The following is an 18,274-nucleotide window of genomic DNA, read 5'->3' as shown; positions in this document are numbered from 1 at the left end:
GGGCAGCGTGGACACACAGCAGTGACTCAGGAGACCTGGGTTCTGGGCCCACCTCTATCAGCGACCTCCTGTGTGCCCTGGGGTGGATCGCTGCATCGTGCCTCAGTTTCCCCCCCTCTGGCTTCCTAAGTTGTACGCAGGGCCTCTCTCTCTCGCTCGCTACCTGTGCGTGCAGCGCCTAGCACAACCACGTCCTCCTCTTGGCGGCTGCTACCCGGATGCTCCCAGAGGGATGTGCAAGAACTCTCCAGAGAGCGTCAAGGGGCCAAGCTCTCCTCTCATAGCTTGGAAGTCACTGGGATTAGAGGGGTGGAACAGAGAGGAGAATTTGACCCACGCTGAGGGAAAGAAGCGAGAAAGCAGCCTCCACCCCCATCCCCCAAAGAATTTGCAGCTCCCTTTTCTGCAACCCCCCCTCCCCCCCACACCTTCCCAGGCACTAAGGCTCAGGTGAGCAGAAGGTGCCGGGCTGCAGCAATGCCAGGCTGAGCACGGTATCTAGCTCACTCTCGGTGTCCTGGAAACGACGCTGCCCAGCGGGCGAGTGACTCACCGTGCACCGTGGCCTGACAGCTCTGCAGCTCATACCTGTGGGGAGATAAGGCCTGATGGCTAATCCGTTATGCAAACACAGCGGAGGGCAGCTGCCACGTGTGCCAGCGATAAAGCAGAAGTCTCGCCTGCTGCAAGGCCATGGCCCGAAAGGGCAAGTGCTTCTGAACCGGGGAAGGGAAAGAACCCAGGCGTCCTGCTCCAGCTACAGGGACAGCACCATTCCCAGAGCTGGGAGGAGAACCCAGGAGCTCCCCTCCCAATGCCAGGGCTGGAGCCCAGGAGCCCGAACTCCCAGTCCCTGGTAGGTGCTATGGGCAGGGCACTGCACTGGATATCAGGAAGGCTGGCTTCTATTCCCAGCTCCACCGCTGACCTCATGTGTGACCTTGGGCAAGTCATTTCCCCGCTCTGGGCCTCAGTTTCCCCTTCCCGCCCTTTGTCTTTTCTAAGCGCAACACTCCCTCCCAGAGCTGGGACTAGAACCCAGGAGTCCTGTCTCCCGGTCTCTTTTCCCCAACCACTCGATCCTCCTTCCCTTTACAAAATTCTATCCCACGGTGCATCCCAGGGCAGACCTGCTAATCACCAAGGCAGCCTGTGAGTCCCAAAGAGAATTACCTCCCTTAAGGAAACACGGTTGTAAAATGCACGGCGGGAGGTGTTAATATTTCATTGTATTAGTCACTGTGGAGTAACATTTGGGCGACCTTTGAAATCGCTTCCACCGAGCTCCAAACCTCCGAGCGCTTGTGGCTGGCTGGGTGCATGCTGAAGGGCGCTGTACCAAAGGGACAGTCAGCGCGTGTAGGGCTTACTGCTCAGATCTGGCAGAGGACACCTGGGTTCCGTATCCTAGCTCTGGGAGGCAGCGAGGACTGGTGGAGAGTCCTGAGCTCAGGAGAGGAAAGAGAAGGCACGGCCCAGATTCTGTAACGAGTTCCCCTACACATGGCAGGGTTTTGCTTTTCGTCTGCACTTCATGTTTGCATTGCAGGAGGGCCTAGGAACCCCAGACCCCCATTGTGTTAGGTGCTGGACAGATGCAGAATTATTTAGTCCCTGCCCCAAAGACCTTCCAGTCTAATGACGTCGTCTAGATGTAAGGGAAACAGCCACGTGGGAAACTACCTCAGCCAGGCGGTCGTAGGACTGAAAAGGATCAGGGTCGGGGGTGGGTTTAAAGGGGGGCAGAAATCGAATGTGAGCCACCAATGTGACGCAGTTACAAAACGGGCTGGTATCATGCTGGGGTGGATTAACAGGAATGTCTTACATAAAAACACGAGAGGTTGTTGTCCCGCTCTACTCGGCACTGGTGAGGCCCCAGCTGGAGAACTATGTCCAGTTCCGGGTGCCAGGCTTCAGGAAAGATGGGGGCAAATTGGAGAAAGTCCAGAGAAGAGCAACAAACATGATCAAAGGTCGAGAAACCCTGAGCTGTGAGGAGATTAAAAAACACAGGCAGGTTTCGTCTTGAGAAAAGAAGACTGAAGGGGGAACATAATAACAGCCTTCAAATTCATTAAAGGTTTGTTGTAAAGAGAACAATGATCGATTGTTCTCCATGTCCACTGAAGGTAGGACAAGAAGCAATGGGCTTAATCTGCAGCCAGGGAGATTTAGTTTCGAATGTAGGAAAAACTTTCTTACTCTCAGGGGAGTTAAACTCTGCTAAAGGCGTCCGAGGGAGGTTGTGGAATCTGGAGGTTTAAAGACCAGGCTGCACAAACCCCTGTCAAGGCTGGTTTAGGTGGACGTGGCCCTGCCCCAGCACATGGGGCTGGGTTAAACGGCCGCTCGGGGGCCCTTCCAGCCCCACACTTCCATGATTCTATGAAAAGCAAAGTCGCCATGACAGAGAAAGAGCGGGAGAGCACAGAGAGTGCCCCTCTTCGGCACGCTGCCCCAGCCACTGGAAGCAGACCAGAGCCTTCCAAACGTGAAGACCCAGGCCAGGGAAAGCAAAGCCATAAGAGTACCAGAGCTGGATACACCCACGACACGCTGCCTCCCTAACAGCTGTACTGGAGCCGGGGGGGTGTCTCTAGCTGGGACTAACACAAGGAGCAAACGGTGCATTGACTCCAGACAGATGCACACCTCGCCCTCTGCTAGGACCGAGCCTCTCTTGCAGGAGCAGCAGCGTTATCCCCTGTTAGAGTAGCTCCAGGCTAACACATATCAATTAGGCTTTGATTGATAGCAGTGTCGGCAGGTAATTGCAGAGGGGCTGCTAGCAGGGGACACAGGATAATGGCAGAGCGGGACTGGGCCGAGCTGTTATATGGGGGACAGAGGAAGAATGGATGTGATGGGGCCCAGCTGCAGAGTAAGTAAGTAAGCGTGCTCAGATTACTAGCTTGGGGACAGATGGCTAGTTCTGCCTGGAAGACTGAGCGACGGCTCCCTTAGGGTCGCAGCGATTGCTTTACACTTGGCCATAAGGGGCTCTGAATGAGGGCGGGCAGATTAGGAGGTGGATCAGTGGGTAAATTCGTTAGCTCCCTTTCTGGTGGGGAATCAATCATCAAAGGCATCTGCATCGGAACAGCCCATCCCCCGGCAGATGCTGGGATCCTCCAACAAGATGCACCAGAGTAAAGGAGTTATAATAGCCTGGCAGCACAAGCCAACCCTGCCCTGCTCTGCACCATCAAGTCAAGGAGTCAAGGACCTTAATATATTTTGAAATGGACTTAGGCATTCCTATGGATAAAAGCAGCTTCTCCTAGAGTGGAATTCACAAGGGCGTTCCATCTGCGTGCTTCAAAGCCTGAGATGAAGCGCAGGAAGAATTTGCCCTGCTCCCCACCCAGGACGTATCCCATGTCAATCTGCAGCCTAGCACCAATGCAGCTGGAGTATTAATATCGGGCTAGCGTGCCTTTCATGCCAAAGACGGTTACGCTACCGTTTCAGAGGCAGCAGGTGCTACGGGCAGGGCGCTGCATGGGGTGTCAGGAAGGCTGGCTTCTATTCCCAGCTCCGCCACTGAACTCATGTGAGACCTTGGGCAAGTCATTTCCCCTCTCCATGCCTCGGTTTCCCCTCCTGCCCTTTGTTGGTCTTGTCTACATGGATTTGGCAGTGCAGGGCTAACAAAAGCATAAAGCAGGAAATGCTTAGCTTAGCCAGGGATGGCAGCAGCCCTGGCTCCCACTCACCCCCAAGGAGCAGGCTACTCGCAGCTCCTTGTCGGGTCCCAGCCCGATGGTGCCCAACGAACCGGGCAATACCCCAGGCTGCCCCTGAGCCCCCACCTCACCCCGCCAGCTGGCCCTGCTTCCTGGTGGTCTGGTCACTTGGCTCACCGGAGTGAGTGGAAGCGCCGGAGCGGTGCTATCACACCCCTCCACGCTTGATGCACCGTGTCATTGCCCGAGCTCAGAGGCATCCAAAACACAGCCATGGGGCTAAAGCAGCCTCTGGCATCCTAGCTGTCCTCCTGGAGCCTCGCCTATAACATCGGGGCCAGCCACAGGCCCCCTCCACTCCACCACCAAGGCAGATGCAAATAGCGTCATGGGCATTTATCACTGAGAATCAATTGCCGGGGCCGGGGCTGGAACTCCGTCCTCCCCAGGGTTCATTCAGTCCCGATGTAACTCACACTGGCTAAGCTGTGATGTGTCCCACGCAGGGCTGGACACATATGTGGCTAAGAGCCCACTACTGGCACTAGCCAGCAGAGTTTCTCCTTCAGCCCAAGTGGCAAATGCCCAGGCTCTTAGGGCTGAGAATCCCAGGTTCCAATCTTGCTGCTGACCTACCGGGGTGTGTGTTACGCTTATTGACCTTGAAGTCAAAGGGGGTGCCATGGAATAACTCGATCAGGATTTAGCCCACTGTAAACATTGAGGCACAGTCTGCAGGGGCCTGGCAAGCTGCTAGGATGACTTTGAGCTCGCAGGGAACCCCTTGTTCACGTTCCAGCACATCAAAGGCAAGGGTGGGGTGATTTCCCAGCCCATGCTTTGGGGGGCATCCCTAGACACCGCCACGTCCCTTCCCCCCACCAAGAGATCACTTCTCCGCAGGGCTCATCGGGATATCGCTAAGGAGCACCAGTGTTTGGGGGAAGGGTGGTGCTCAAGGTGTTTTCGCTGTCCCCACGTCCCCATCTCTAGCCGCACATGCCCGACCCGGCACCAAGCCAAACCGTGGCGTGTTCTTCAAGACCAAAGCAGAATTCTCGCCAGCAAAGGGCATTTACTAGGAGTCTGCCACACTGCACTGCCTTCCCCCTCTGGTCCTACGAGGGAGCATCAAGAGAGAAATCAAAGGACTGGATTTCCCACCCCTCTTATCGGCAACACGTGCTACGCTGGGACGTAGACTTTAGCCACCTGTTACAGCTCTGGCGCCACGTCACCGGCCTTCAGGGCCACAACATTAGTTCGCTCCATCCTGCGCATCCCTCTGCCGCTCTCTCTCGGGAGCGAGCCGCCTGCTGACTAGCTGGAAACGGAGTCATACGCTGGGCAGCGGGTGAGATAGGCTAGTCAATTTCAACATCCTTGCTGAGATAAAGGCCGGTCAGTTTCACAATGGATGGTTCAAAACCCACAGGGTGGGTGATTACAGATAACGTCACCATCAGTCAACCAAACGGACCCTCTCTTTCTCACACACACACACACACACACACGTGCACACCCCTTCGCCTCCTCCCCCGGTCACCCCGCTCCAAAGGAGAGCGCTGTGTGTTCCCAGATCATTAAGAAACCAGAAGCGCTGCTGTCTTGATGCACGGCCCTTAACTCCTTGGGACACCTTATCACCTCTTTCCTGGGAAAGTGCCTGGCACGCTGCAGCCTGCAGACACATGATGCCTATAAACAAATTAACATCTCCACTAAGCAGAGCACTGGCCAGGTTTTGTTATCTGAAGGATATCAGCGCGGCTGGCATTGTTTGCTTCTGTACAGTAGCCGCCTTTGGGCTCATTTCCTCTTTCCCCTTCAGCAGCTCTCAGTTATTTCTCGTGTGCTATCTTCCTTCCCCTCTCTTTGTAACACACACACAAAGAAAAAAATCAAATCAATAGATACTGTGTATGCACCAGTAATGCTGCAAAGGAGAGTGCTATAAAAAAGCTCTTTCACTCCCTCCCTCTTTCCCTGTTTTCCACACACCCGTTCCTTTCTGATCTACCTACAAACTTTGGCTGTTGCACATCACTATATTATTATGAATTCTTTTGCAATAATGCCCAAGAGTCATGGCCCAGGACCCACTGTGCTAGCCGCTGTTCAAACACAAAACAATCCAGTGCTTCTGTTCTGTCTCAAACACAAGAACAATGAAACAGAAAGGTGGCAAATTCAAAATGGATACAAATGCAATGCTGCTTTGTAATTGGCCTGTGGAACTCACTGCCACAGGATGCCGTGGAAGCCAAGATTTTAGCAGGCTTCAAAGAGGGATCTCTAGCTGTCAGGGATTAGGATGAGTTTTCCAGGGGAGGCAAATGATCCCACATCGGCCTGCTCTGGAGTTTCTTGCCACTTCCTCTGACGCATCTGGCACTGGCCAGTCAGAGACAGGAGACTGGGCTGGATGGACCTTGGGACTGATCCAGTCTGGCAACTCCTATGCTCCTAATATCCAGGCGTCATCCACATACAATCAGCTGGTGACAGCCAGGTCCCGAGTGGATTTCATGGAGGTGCTGGCTCTCCTCCTGTCCAAGGGTCGACCCCAACTAAGGCTAAGATAGTGTGTGAAGCAAGAACGCCGGAGCCTTTGTAGAAGTGAGGGGGCCACCGGCACCCAAACCAGGGGAGCCAGGGTGGGCACACACCCCACACACACTTTTTAACATCGGTGTAGTTTGGGGGCAGGGGGCAGCGTTTCCCACACACACCCAAACTGCAAGCCTCAGGCAGATGCTGCGCTTCGCGGTGGGGGAGCTGATCTCCCTGCAAACGTGGGGGCTGGGAATAGGCCCTCTGTCTCTTTAGACTTTCCGTATTTACTGACGAAGGCTCCATGCAAACTTAGCTGCCCGGGTGAAATTTCTGTCCCGCCTTCCATGGGAGGGGGTCCAGTTTGCTGCCTGGTGGGATGGGAGCGTCATAAGGCCCCTGCGGGGGGAAAAGACCAGATCCTCAGCTGGTGTAAATCAGCAGGGCTCCCTTGCTTTCAATGCTGATTTACACCAGCTGAGGATCTGCCTCCTAAGTCTCCTGCAGAAGATTCTCTGACAGATACTCACACAAACACCTGATGACTACGCAACTTGGAAGGGGTGCGTGCGACACACACAAGCTCACACACAAACACACACGCAGAGCGGGGGGGAGAGAACATGGAAAAAGCAGCTGTGTGGACACAACTGAGAGACATCCGCACCGGGACGAGAGAAAAACCAGAGGAAGGAGAGGAGGAGGAAACAGACGAGGAAGAGAGAGAAGGGAAAGCGTGAGAAAGGAGGGGAAAGAAAGAAAGAGGGAGTGGAACAGAAGAGAGGCAGAAAAGTGCAGAAGAAAGCCGGGAACTGATGATCCAGGGTGAGACCAGAGGGAGAGACAAATGAGCTGGGTCTGGGCAGGGACTAGGAATTTCAGGAACTGCCCTTGACATTAATAATAAAAAGTGAAGGGTTTTTGGCCTTACACTGTCCTGGATGTTCTCCATCTTCCAAGCCCATCACCAGCCCCCGAGATGGTCGCAGGGATCTCTGGACAGGGCAGCTCGCCGAGGCTGTGAGTGGATGTACTCTGTCTGCAGGAGACGAGGCCGTCCTACCCGTTTCCTCCAGTCCCCTGCAGGAATCTCACTTCTCTGCAGCCGCGAGCGACCTCAGAGGTAGAAGCTGTTCCAGGCGGCTGTGTGGATCGGAGCCTGGAGCGCATGGGGTCCACCCGGCGAAGGGGCGGGGGAGGGACACACCAGAGGGACACCTCGCGCTGTCTAGCAAGCAAACCACACGCGAGGGAACTCAGAAGCTCACTGTTTTGAGCCATGTCTCCGCCCCCCACCCCCAATCATATCTCCCTTTCCAGCTGCGGTGAGAGCAGCTGCTTAGCCTGGACTCGCTGGGTTGATTGTACTCCTGTTACCCTCCCCTCGGTGGCGACCACAGCCGTGCCTCCATGTTATTGTCCGGCCCAACTTGGGATGCTCCATCTACCCCAGCTGCCTTGCCCGATACTGCCAGCACATCCCTATGCCTCCTCCAAAAGTCACAGGCTGCAGGAGCATTCGCAGTGCCAGAGGCTTCTCCCAGAAGCGGACGGAGGCCACTTAAACCCGGAGGAAACGTCCCATTGCTCGTTGGAACGATCCTTCTGTGCTGGCACTGACCTTTCCCAGCGGATGGGGGGGCCTGAACCGTGCCATCCTGCTCGCACCTACACCGGCGGAGTTACGAGGTGGTCATGTAACCATCCAAAATCAGGGCCTGATCCTCCAGTGCTTCCTCACGACAGCTGCTATTGAAATGTTTGTGTGTGTGAGGGCTTGCAGGGCGGGGCCTCCCCTTCCTCAGGCCAGGGGGTAAGGACAGGGCCAAGCAGTGATCTGCAATTACTGTACACGCCAATTAGTGCTTGCAACGATCAGACCGGCAACGCCAACCTCCAGCACGACAGACACACCACCTCCAACAAACAGAACGGCATCCACCCCGTTCGCCAGGGGCCGGGCTCGCAACTGCACATTCCACCTCAGGGCCCGGGCATGCGCGCCTTGCTCCCACACGTCCTCTGTGCCTGCAGGAGCCGTCAGGGCATAGCAGGGTTGGCCGTGACCCATTGAGGGCCTGAGCCAAAAGCCACTGAAATCAATGGAAGCTTTTCCATTGACTTTAATGGGCTTTGGATCAGGCCGGCAGAGTCCGATCCTGCCTTCAGCGGAAGCCGGGTCCCAGTGAACCGCACAGGGTTTGAGCCTTGAGCGGTAACTGATTGCTTTAAAGTTCAGACTGTCCCCAGCCTCACAGGCTTCCATGTCAGGAGATGTTGTGCCTGCCAGCGTTTGCTAATCTCTATTGGCCTGAGCCCACAATGGAAGACCCCTCATCCGGTGCCCTCTGGGGCCCAGGCAGGATTAATATTTTGCTCTTTCACCCCTGGCTCTCAAAGCGCTTTCCAAGTCCCACGGACTGACAAGACCCAGGGAGAGTAAGTGACTAGCCCAAGGCCTCTCAGCAGAGGTGGGAACAGACCTGCCTGCTGGTCCTGGACCCTGTCCGCAGCTCCACACTGCCTCCCAGTGTCCTTGGACCCAGCCCAGCTGTTGATTTCCTTCTGCTGGTGATTTTGCTACAAGTTGCAGAGGGCTAGATCCCGCCACCCGGGCTCACAACGACCCTGTGGGCCGGCCAGAGGAAAGATTGGCTCCTCAGCATGGGTCAGGCTGGCAGGGTCTGGCTTAGGGTCATGTTCTTAACGTCAAGGGATTCTTAGCCCCCCAGGAGTCATTGTGTGACCATCCAAGTCATGATGTGTTACTAGGCATAGGATAGCAGGAGTCAAGCCCATGCACAAGGAAGAGTTTTTGCAGACCTGGGCGGCCAGGACCAACTCCCATGCCCACTGAGCTCCGAAGGAGCTTTGCCATTGCCTCGAGTGGGACCAGAGTGTCTATGAGGAGAATGATCTGGGATCTCCTGTTTTTCCTCTTTATTACTATCTATGGTACTTATATGATGCCCCCTTTACAGCAGTATCTGAGCACCTCCCACTCTTTAACGGAATAGCCTCCCGAAACCCCTGCCAGGCAGGGCAGTGCTATCATCCCCACAGCACAGATAGGAAACTGAGGCACAGAGAGACTAAATTACTTGCCCACGGTCACACAGGAAGCCTGCAGCAGAGCAGGGCTTAAACCCGGGTCTCCTACGTGGCAAGCTCACACCCAAACCACTGGATCATCCTCCCTCTCACCTATCCTGCCTTTATTCCCCCTCAGAGGTTCCGCCTCCCATCCAGCACTGAGGGCTGGCTACCGCTCCCCCTGCTGCTCGCAAAGGCTGTTCCTTCAACTGGCCAGCTGGGAGCGACACACGGCCCTTCCTGAGCTCTAGCGAGAGCAGAACACCTTGGATGGCACCTGGACTGCGACCCACCCCCATGCCGCCGGGCGTGTATTAGACAAGCCCCAAGTGCTCTTTGCACACTGGTTTGTGTTAAACGCCCCATCACCAGACATTTTTCGTTAAGAGGGAAATAAATGTTCTTTCCCTGTTTTCCAATCACAAATCAATCTGCCATTGCCCCCAGCTATTTGCAGGCCATTTTTTGTCTCCGGTTATTGCCTCTCAGCCTTGTTCAGCTCATTCCCCTCCCTGCATTCGTGGGCTCTTGATTAACACTGCCAGGTCCCATCCCGGTGCGGGAAAGTCTCCAAGGGCACAGGGGCCCTGAACAAATCTCTGGCTAACAAACCCCGTCACTGCCCAGCATCGCTGCTAAGGAAGCAGGGCAGCAAAGGGACATTTTCCAGATCAAATCTGGAGGATGGAGTTCCCTTGTAGAGAGGTCCTACATGAGACCTATGCACCACCTGAGTCACCTTCTGAGGGTACAAGAAACACCTTGTAGCGCCTCCCACATAGGAGAGTACGGAAAGAATTCCTGGCCTGTATGATATTAATGACATCTGAGCTTTTAAAAACTGGCTGGATTTGTTTTCAATCCAAGGTGCTCTTCGCGGGCAGTTTGCATCACCCTCAGCAAGGACAGTGGAACTAGAATGGTCAGTTTCAGCTGCGTATAGTCAGTTTCACTTCCAGGTTGTCAGATAGTAGCACAAGTCTGTGGTGTTTGGCTTCCCCAGTACCTTGCTAGGTTCAGGTGCTAGACTGGACCCCAGGAGATTTGGGTTAAAATGTCCAGCCTTGCCACAGACTCCCTTTGGCCCAAATCCTCAAAGGTATCCCAGGGGAGTTAGGTGCCTAAATACCTTTGAGGATCTGGGCCTCTCTGGGCCTCAGTTCCTCATCCGCAAAATGGGGATAACGAACTTTCCTTTGCCCATCTTGTCTATTTAGATTGCAACCACTCTGGGGCAGGGACTGTCAATTATTGGGTATTTGCTCAGGGCTACTTTAATGCAAATACGGATTTCATTATTTGTCCAGAGCAATCTGAGGCCTTACACTCCACCGGCCCCCTCCACAAACTGCAACACGGAAAACATTGCTACGTCAGGTATTTGGGGGACATACTGCTACAGTTGTAATAATAACCCTTTACACTTCACTGTCAGCTTCCACTGGAGGATTAACAAACCAAGCCTCCCAGCCAGGCTGGTAAGCATTCTTATCCCCATTTTACAGAAGGTGCAACTGAGCGAGACCGGGGTGATTAAGTGTCTGTCCCAAGGTCCTGCGGGGAGTCTGTGTCAGAGACGGGACTAGAGCACAACTCCCACCTGTATACCTTCACCACAAGACTGCCCTTCCTCACCCTCTGACAAGAGGTCTCAAATTTAGTGTTAACCAGAAACTACCAGAGAGCAAAAGGCATCGGCCCTGGGAGGATAGAGAGGCCAGGGGTTAGAGCACTAGGAGATCATCTAGGAGATCTTGGTTCCCGTTTATGGTCTGCCACAGACTTCCTCTATGATATAGAATCATAGAATATCAGGGTTGGAAGGGACCTCAGGAGGTCATCTAGTCCCACCCCCTGCTCAAAGCAGGACCAATCCCCAATTTTTGCCCCAGATCCCAAATGGCCCCCTCAAGGATTGAACTCACAACCCTGGGTTTAGCAGGCCAATGCTCAAACCACCGAGCGATCCCTCCCCCCATGGGCCAAGCCACATGGGGTACATCGACCCCTGGAGCTGGGCGTGTGATTTCCAGGTGGAGGAGACGTACATGGGCTAGCTCTGATCAGCGAGCATGTTACACAGAGGGGGATAGCCCCTGGGTTGGCAGCCTCAATATGCCCCTGTCCCCCAAGGGGGATGTACTGGGACCTGGCTGCTACTCTGTTTATGGGGAGCTGGCTGGAGCATGTCTCCTGAAGCTAGGAATGACACCCCCCGCCCCGGCCTGCCCCCAGCTCCAGGTCTGGGCATAGCTGGCTGCTCTGTGCCCAAACTCCCCAGCTATAAAGCAGGAATATAATAATCCCCCACCCCAGCCCCGGGGTTGCGGCCAGGAGGATGTGGAGGTGCTGGGGGGCAGGGGGCATCCCTGGTTGTTCTCCCCAGCCCCAGCCCCAGAAGGTGGCTCCCTGCGGGTTCCCAGGAAGTCCCTGGCACGTTACCGTATCAGGCAGCGCTCGGCAGGGCAATAAACCGGCTGGGTAAAAATAAACAGGCGCAACCTGCCATCGTTTGGATCCGGAGCCGGCGGGCGGGTCAGTTACTCGGCGGCGTGACAGGAGCAGGGGCGGGCTGCGGGAACAGACAGGCCCCCCAGCTGGCACCAAGGGGGGATGAGTTGGGCGGGGGGCGGCTGGCAGCCCCGTCCGCCCCGCGGGCCGCAGCGGGTTTGATCCCACCCCAAGGCACGGGCAGAGGGGCCCGCTCTGCCTTGCCCACCCTGCCGGGGCCCGGAGGGGCCAGGCTGGGGCGGGGGGGCGGGGGGGAACCCGCCCGGGATGCGACCCGCGCCGGGCCCGCCGCGGTGACTGGGCGGAAGTTTGCGCCGGCTTTCCGCGGGCCCGGGCTCGGAGCAAACACGGCGGGCGGCGCGGGGCCAGCCCCGGTGCAAAGCAGCCGCAGACCCGTCCCGTCCCCCCGCCCCGGAACCTCCCTCCCGCAGCCCCACCCGGCTTCCCCTGGAGTGCGGCGGGGCCCCCTGCCCCCGGGGCTCCGCACCGCGCCCCGCCGGCCGCTGATCGCTGCAGCCGGGACCCCCACCCCCCCGGCGCTAGGCTGATAACAGGAAAGTTCACCCCGGCTAGCGAGAGACACCCACGGTCCGCTTCCCCCCGGCCCCTCCCGCAGCCCCGATCGCCGCCAGCCAAGGGGGGGCTGAAAGTGGGGGGGGGGGAGAATGAATGAGGGACAAGAGCGAAAGGTGGAAAGAGCTTGTGAGCGAGATGGGGGTGGATCAGGGAGGGGAGAGAGAAGGGGAAGAGTGAGCAAGAAGATGTTGAAAGAGGGGAAAGAAAGAAAGTGGCGAGAGGATATGAAAGAAGGGGAGAGAGAAGGAAAAGAGATTGAAAGGCGAGAGAGAGGTGGGAGAAAATAGAGAGAAGGGAAGAGAGGGGGAGGAGAGAGAAAGAATAAGAAATGGAGAGAGACAGAAGGGGAAGAGGTTGAAAAAAGGGGGGAGAAAAGAGAGAAGGAAAAGGAGACTGAAGGAGAAGAGAGAAGGAAAGAGAAATGGAGAGAGAGAGAGAAGGGGAAAGAGGGGGAGGAGAGAGAAAGAACAAGAAATGGAGAGAAAGAGAAGGGGAAGAGCGGTTGAAATAAAGAGGAGGGAGGAAAGAGAGAGAAAGAAAAAGAAAGAGAGAAGGGAAGGGGGAGAGAGAAAGAAAAAGAAAGCGAGAGAAGGGAAGAGAGAGAGGGGAGAGAGAAAGAACAAGAAATGGGGAGAGAAGGGAAAGCGGGAGAAAAGGGAGAGAAGGGAAAAGCCCGAAGGGGGAGAGAGAAAGCAGCAGCAACGGGAGGAGGCAGAGCCCGGCGCCCGCTGGATGCGAGCCCACCCCCAACCTCCCGGAGCCCCCACCCCAGCCCCCCAGCGCCGCCGGCCGGAGAGCCCCAGCGGGTGCGGGGCGCGGCTCCTACCTGTAGCGCCTCGGAGCTGGGCAGCGTCTCCTCCGCCTTCAGGAAAACCTGCTGGCCCCGTCTAAAAAATTGAACAACCGCAATGAGTATGTGGGGCAGGATCAGGACCATGCTGCTCCCGGGCCGGCTCCGCCACGCGCGGAGGTTTGTCTCCCGCCTCGGCCAAGGCCCGTCCTAGCTCCGCCGCCGCCCCTCCCCTCGCCTCCCCCCCCTCCCCCCCGCCGCTGCCAGGGGCTTGGCTTCGCATCCACACCTGCTCCCCAAAGCGCCGGGGCCGGGCGCAGCAGCCGCCGCGGGCTGTCACGGGGCAGGCAGAGCCAGGCGCTGGAGCGGCTGCAGGCAGCAGGCACTGGCAAGGGGAAAGCAAGGAGAGGGGTCCTCTGGGTCCTAAGCACCTGCAGGAGGGAGCCCGGCCAGCGCCCAGGCCGGGGGACTAGAGTCAGGGCATGTCCCTGGGCAGACATGAGGCTGGTGGAGGGGGGAATGCAATCACCCAGCAGGATCCAGCCATGCTGCAGTCCCAGGCCACACAGGGATGGGGGAGCCAGGAGTAGCTCCCTGGTCCCTCGCTTCTGAACCGCCCCCAGATCTCCAGCTAAAGAAGGATCCCTCAGCTGTTAGCAGTAGTAGGTCCTTTATCCTTGGCTGCTAGAGGGCACCCTGCACACACACACTCACGGCCACTGTTAGCAGTAGTAAGTCCGTTATCCTTGGCTGTGAGAGGGCACCCTGCACACACACACTCACAGCCACTGTTAGCAGTAGTAGGTCCATTATCCTTGGCTGCGAGAGGGCACCCTGCACACACACACTCACGGCCACTGTTAGCAGTAGTAGGTCCGTTATCCTTGGCTGCGAGAGGGCACCCTGCACACACACACTCACGGCCACTGTTAGCCGTAGTAGGTCCGTTATCCTTGTCTGCTAGAGGGCACCCTGCACACACACACTCACAGCCACTGTTAGCCGTAGTAGGTCCGTTATCCTTGGCTGCGAGAGGGCACCCTGAACACACACACTCACAGCCACTGTTAGCAGTAGTAGGTCCGTTATCCTTGGCTGCTACAGGGCACCCTGCACACACACACTCACAGCCACTGTTAGCAGTAGTAGGTCCGTTATCCTTGGCTGCTAGAGGGCACCCTGCACACACACACTCACAGCCACTGTTAGCCGTAGTAGGTCCGTTATCCTTGGCTGCGAGAGGGCACCCTGAACACACACACTCACAGCCACTGTTAGCAGTAGTAGGTCCGTTATCCTTGGCTGCTAGAGGGCACCCTGCACACACACACTCACGGCCACTGTTAGCAGTAGTAGGTCCGTTATCCTTGGCTGCTACAGGGCACCCTGCACACACACACTCACGGCCACTGTTAGCCGTAGTAGGTCCGTTATCCTTGGCTGCGAGAGGGCACCCTGAACACACACACTCACAGCCACTGTTAGCAGTAGTAGGTCCGTTATCCTTAGCTGCTAGAGGGCACCCTGCACACACACACTCACAGCCACTGTTAGCAGTAGTAGGTCCGTTATCCTTGGCTGCGAGAGGGCACCCTGCACACACACACTCACAGCCACTGTGTTGCGATGTGCTATGACAGCATTAGTTTAATCGTGCTAGTGCCCGGAGGTCCCAGCTGAGGCATGTGGCGTACACAGCTGGGGAACCGAGGCCCAGAGACATTAAATGACTTGCCCCAGTTCATGGACGGAGTCTGTAGCAGAGCTAGGAATGGAACCCAAGTCTCAGACCGGTGCCTTCCCCCACCGCCAGCCTTCCTCTGGTCCCACTAGATGTAGGAGGCAGAAAGCGGTAGGGCCTGCAGGGGATCTGGGTGGCACTGGGGCAGGCTGCCCTCGCTTAGGCTCCCAGTGCCGCCTGGAACCAGCGTAAAATGAGAGAGGTCCCAAGCCACTAAGCGTGACTTTCCCCTGCCTGGGGGATCTGGGGCTCCGCTTTGGTTAGTGGGTGAAGCCGTAGAGAGGAGCCTGCTGGGCCATGGTGTGCAGGGCCCAAGGAGGTGCCCATGAGGAAACCCTGCGAAGGGCTCGCCTTACTCGGGTGAGCAGCACGGATTCCAGCAGCACTACTCACCCCTTGGGATCTGGTGTAGACAATCAGCCTGTGGAACTCCCTGCCACAAGTAACACAGGAGAACTGGAGGGAAGGTGAATTCTCTTGCTTTCCTGCTCGCCAATGAAGAAGCCAAACAAGGGCAGAGCTGGGCCAAGACACCAGCCATGCAGCAGCTCAGGCACCAGCCATCACTAATATCTATCTGTTTGTTCACACTCAGCAGAGGGCTGACAAATCCTGGGGTTTGGAGAAGCCCAGAGCAGCCTCCCCTCTCCCAGCACTGCGGACAATCAGTGGGGAGAGGGCCGGGCCTGGCCTACAAGCTTCCACGCTGCCCAGGGATCGGGTCATCCACACATCACATTGCCTGGGGAGACGGTGTGGGATGGGGGGCTCTCAGACAGGATCAGCAACATGGCCCCCACTGGTCAACTCGCCACACCCCCCTCCTGAGCACACCGCAGACAAAGCCACCTGCCCCTCACCCGCCCACCAGAGCAGCCCACACAGCTCAGATCCCAACTCTGCACAGACACCCTGTGTGGCCCTGGGCAAGACACGTCATCACTCTGCATCAGCTGCCTCCTGCCTGTACATAGGGATAGCGATCCCTCCCTTCTCCAGCCCTCTATCTGCTTCTGCTGTAAGCTCCTAGGGGCAGGGGCTCACACAACCGTGCCGAGCACAATCGAGCCCTGATCTCAGTCGGAGCCTGGCGGCACGGGTGGGACACACATCAGAGTTCATTGATTGAAGCAGTTAAACGAGACAGTCTGCCCTTTGAACTCCCCTGATCAGAAATACCCCGCCCCCTACACACACTCACTTGGTGACCACTGTACCATACTGAAGCAGTGTGAAAAAATCACCAGCTCCCCCCGCCAATAACTTTGCCTTCCAAATCACGGCGCATTAGCCGAAAAACTCCAAGCCAAAAGAGAATCCTTAATTCTGTTTTCCTGCTGCCGGGGCCCTTTGTGCATGTTTGAAAAGTTGAATAGCATCTGTCCTTCCTTTCCTTCGACAAGATCGCTCCCAATGTGGGGACCACTGGGGCACAGCCACCAGAGAAACGTTCAAAGAGCCGCCACGTATATGTTTTAATAAAGTGATCTGTGTCCCTGGGAAAAGCTCCGGGCAGGCCGAGTGAAGGAGCCGATCAGTAAATAAATCAGCGGAAGGAGGGTTTGATTTCAGGTGAGCCGCTCTTCGCCTTCTGCGGCTGTTTGGCTTTGGAGCCTTCTCTTTGCTTTGAAATATGGACCAGTTACCAGGCTCTCGTATGTGTGCTGACTCCTGATTACCACGTACAAGCCATTGCTTTAATGTCTGTCTCCCCATCCTGCTCACTATATGGCTGCACTATATCATTTTGGTCCCCAGTACTCAGAGCAACAACCGTAGGGCTATTCGTACACAGGGCCAGCGAACCTCTAACCTCCAGCGCTCAAGTCAAAGCATCTACCGCTTGAGCTAAAGGAATAATTCCTCTAGCTGTCAGCCACTAGTAGGCTATTATAACTGCTGTAGACAGCCACTAGGGGGAGACATGACCAAACACAATGAGCACCCACACAACACCCTCATGAGGTCTGGGAGCGTTATTACTATAGGTAAATAATGGGGTAAAATTACTCCCCAACATCAGCTGACTGGCCTTTTAAGGTAGCTATACTTCTACCCCCTGTGGCCTCACTTTAGGCCTGTGATGGCTCGTTGCTATGGATATTGGCACAAAGCAAAATTTGGGCCCAGATTTGTTTGATTTCAAAATGCGTTTGGGACAAAAGTTTAGAAAAAGTGAGCAGGGCTCGGGAAACAATACCACGTGTCCTACAGCCGCATCAACAGCGAATCCTGAATGATCACAGAGACAGCTCTTTGGAAGGGTGGTCTTTTGGATACAGCTGGGAGCCAAGCGTTTTGGATTCGGTTCCCAGCTCTGCCCCAGCCTCCCACTGTGACTGTGGACCCCCAACACCCCACACCCAGGGGATTTCAGGAAGCAACCTTCGCCATTGTGCCGCACTTCTGCATTAGGTTATCAGGGAATTCACAGACGTGGGTTGGCCAGTTTCCGGGGTGCCACCACCCGCTTCCTGATAGGCCACATGGTCACGTGGCCCTGATCACTGGCTCCTATATATATAAACTTCCTGCTTCCATTCTGGCCTTGGCTCGCCATTGCCTGCTAGCTGCTGCTTGGACCCTCCTGACCCCGCCAGCCGCCACACCATACCTTCTCCTTGGACTGGATCTCCTGGTGATCAGTCCTTTTGGGTGAACTCTGATCCCTGATGGTGACTGCCCCTTAACCCGCCTGACTCTGGGATAGGGTGACCAGATAGCAAGGGTGTAAAATCGGGACAGGGAGTGGGGGGTAATAGGAGCCTATATAAGAAAAAGCCCCAAATATCGGGACTGTCTCTATAAAATCAGGACATCTGGTCACCCTGCTCCCAGGCGTTACAATGACCTTGGCTAAGTCATTTATCTCCCTGTGCCTCAGTTCCACCTCCGGGCAGCAAGGATAACTGGCCGAGCAGAGCGAGGTTTCACACTGAACTCTGTGGCTGCTCTCTCTGTAATACAATAATGCTGCAGCCAATCAATTCCAAACTTTCCTGGGCTGTTTAGGCACCACTGGGCAGAACCCGATCAACTGGGGTGAAAAGCAGAAAAAGGGAAAAAACCTGATTAGTGAGAGCAAAATGAGGCCTGTGGAGGGAACTCTCTGGCGCCACCTGCTGCTGGCTGCACATATCACCGGCAGCAGCTTAATAAGCAACTGTCTCTTATTGGGGTACCGCTTGGCTTGCAGAAGCAACGAAATGTGTGATGCTCAAGTGAGACTTCCTTTGTCTTATCTATTCAGGCTGTAAGAGCTTCAGGGAAGAGAGGGTCTCCCGTTATGTGTAGGAGCAGCGCCTCGCACAATGGGACGCT

General features: G+C 56.0%; 1 protein-coding gene across 3 annotated transcripts in view; it reads right to left on the bottom strand.

Annotated features, from left to right (window-relative positions):
• The window catches only part of PDE2A (phosphodiesterase 2A), a 373,086-nt gene that overhangs the window by 263,599 nt on the left and 91,213 nt on the right, over positions 1-18,274 (bottom strand). For 2 of the 3 annotated variants that reach the window (XR_012639805.1, XM_074954538.1), the window contains exon 2: positions 13,249-13,309. Coding sequence is in view for 2 of the 3 variants with exons in the window: in XM_074954538.1 (XP_074810639.1) it covers positions 13,249-13,309 (61 nt within the window). In the remaining variant the exon portion in view is untranslated. Of the gene's footprint in view, positions 1-7,173; positions 7,210-13,248; positions 13,310-18,274 lie in introns of those variants that run through there. The other variant, XM_074954551.1, reaches the window with a different exon arrangement.

This window comes from Natator depressus, chromosome 1 (assembly GCF_965152275.1).
Source record: "Natator depressus isolate rNatDep1 chromosome 1, rNatDep2.hap1, whole genome shotgun sequence".
Taxonomy (NCBI): domain Eukaryota; kingdom Metazoa; phylum Chordata; order Testudines; family Cheloniidae; genus Natator; species Natator depressus.
The sequence above is the reverse complement of the archived record's forward strand: the minus strand, read 5'-3'. Positions and strand labels throughout refer to the sequence as shown.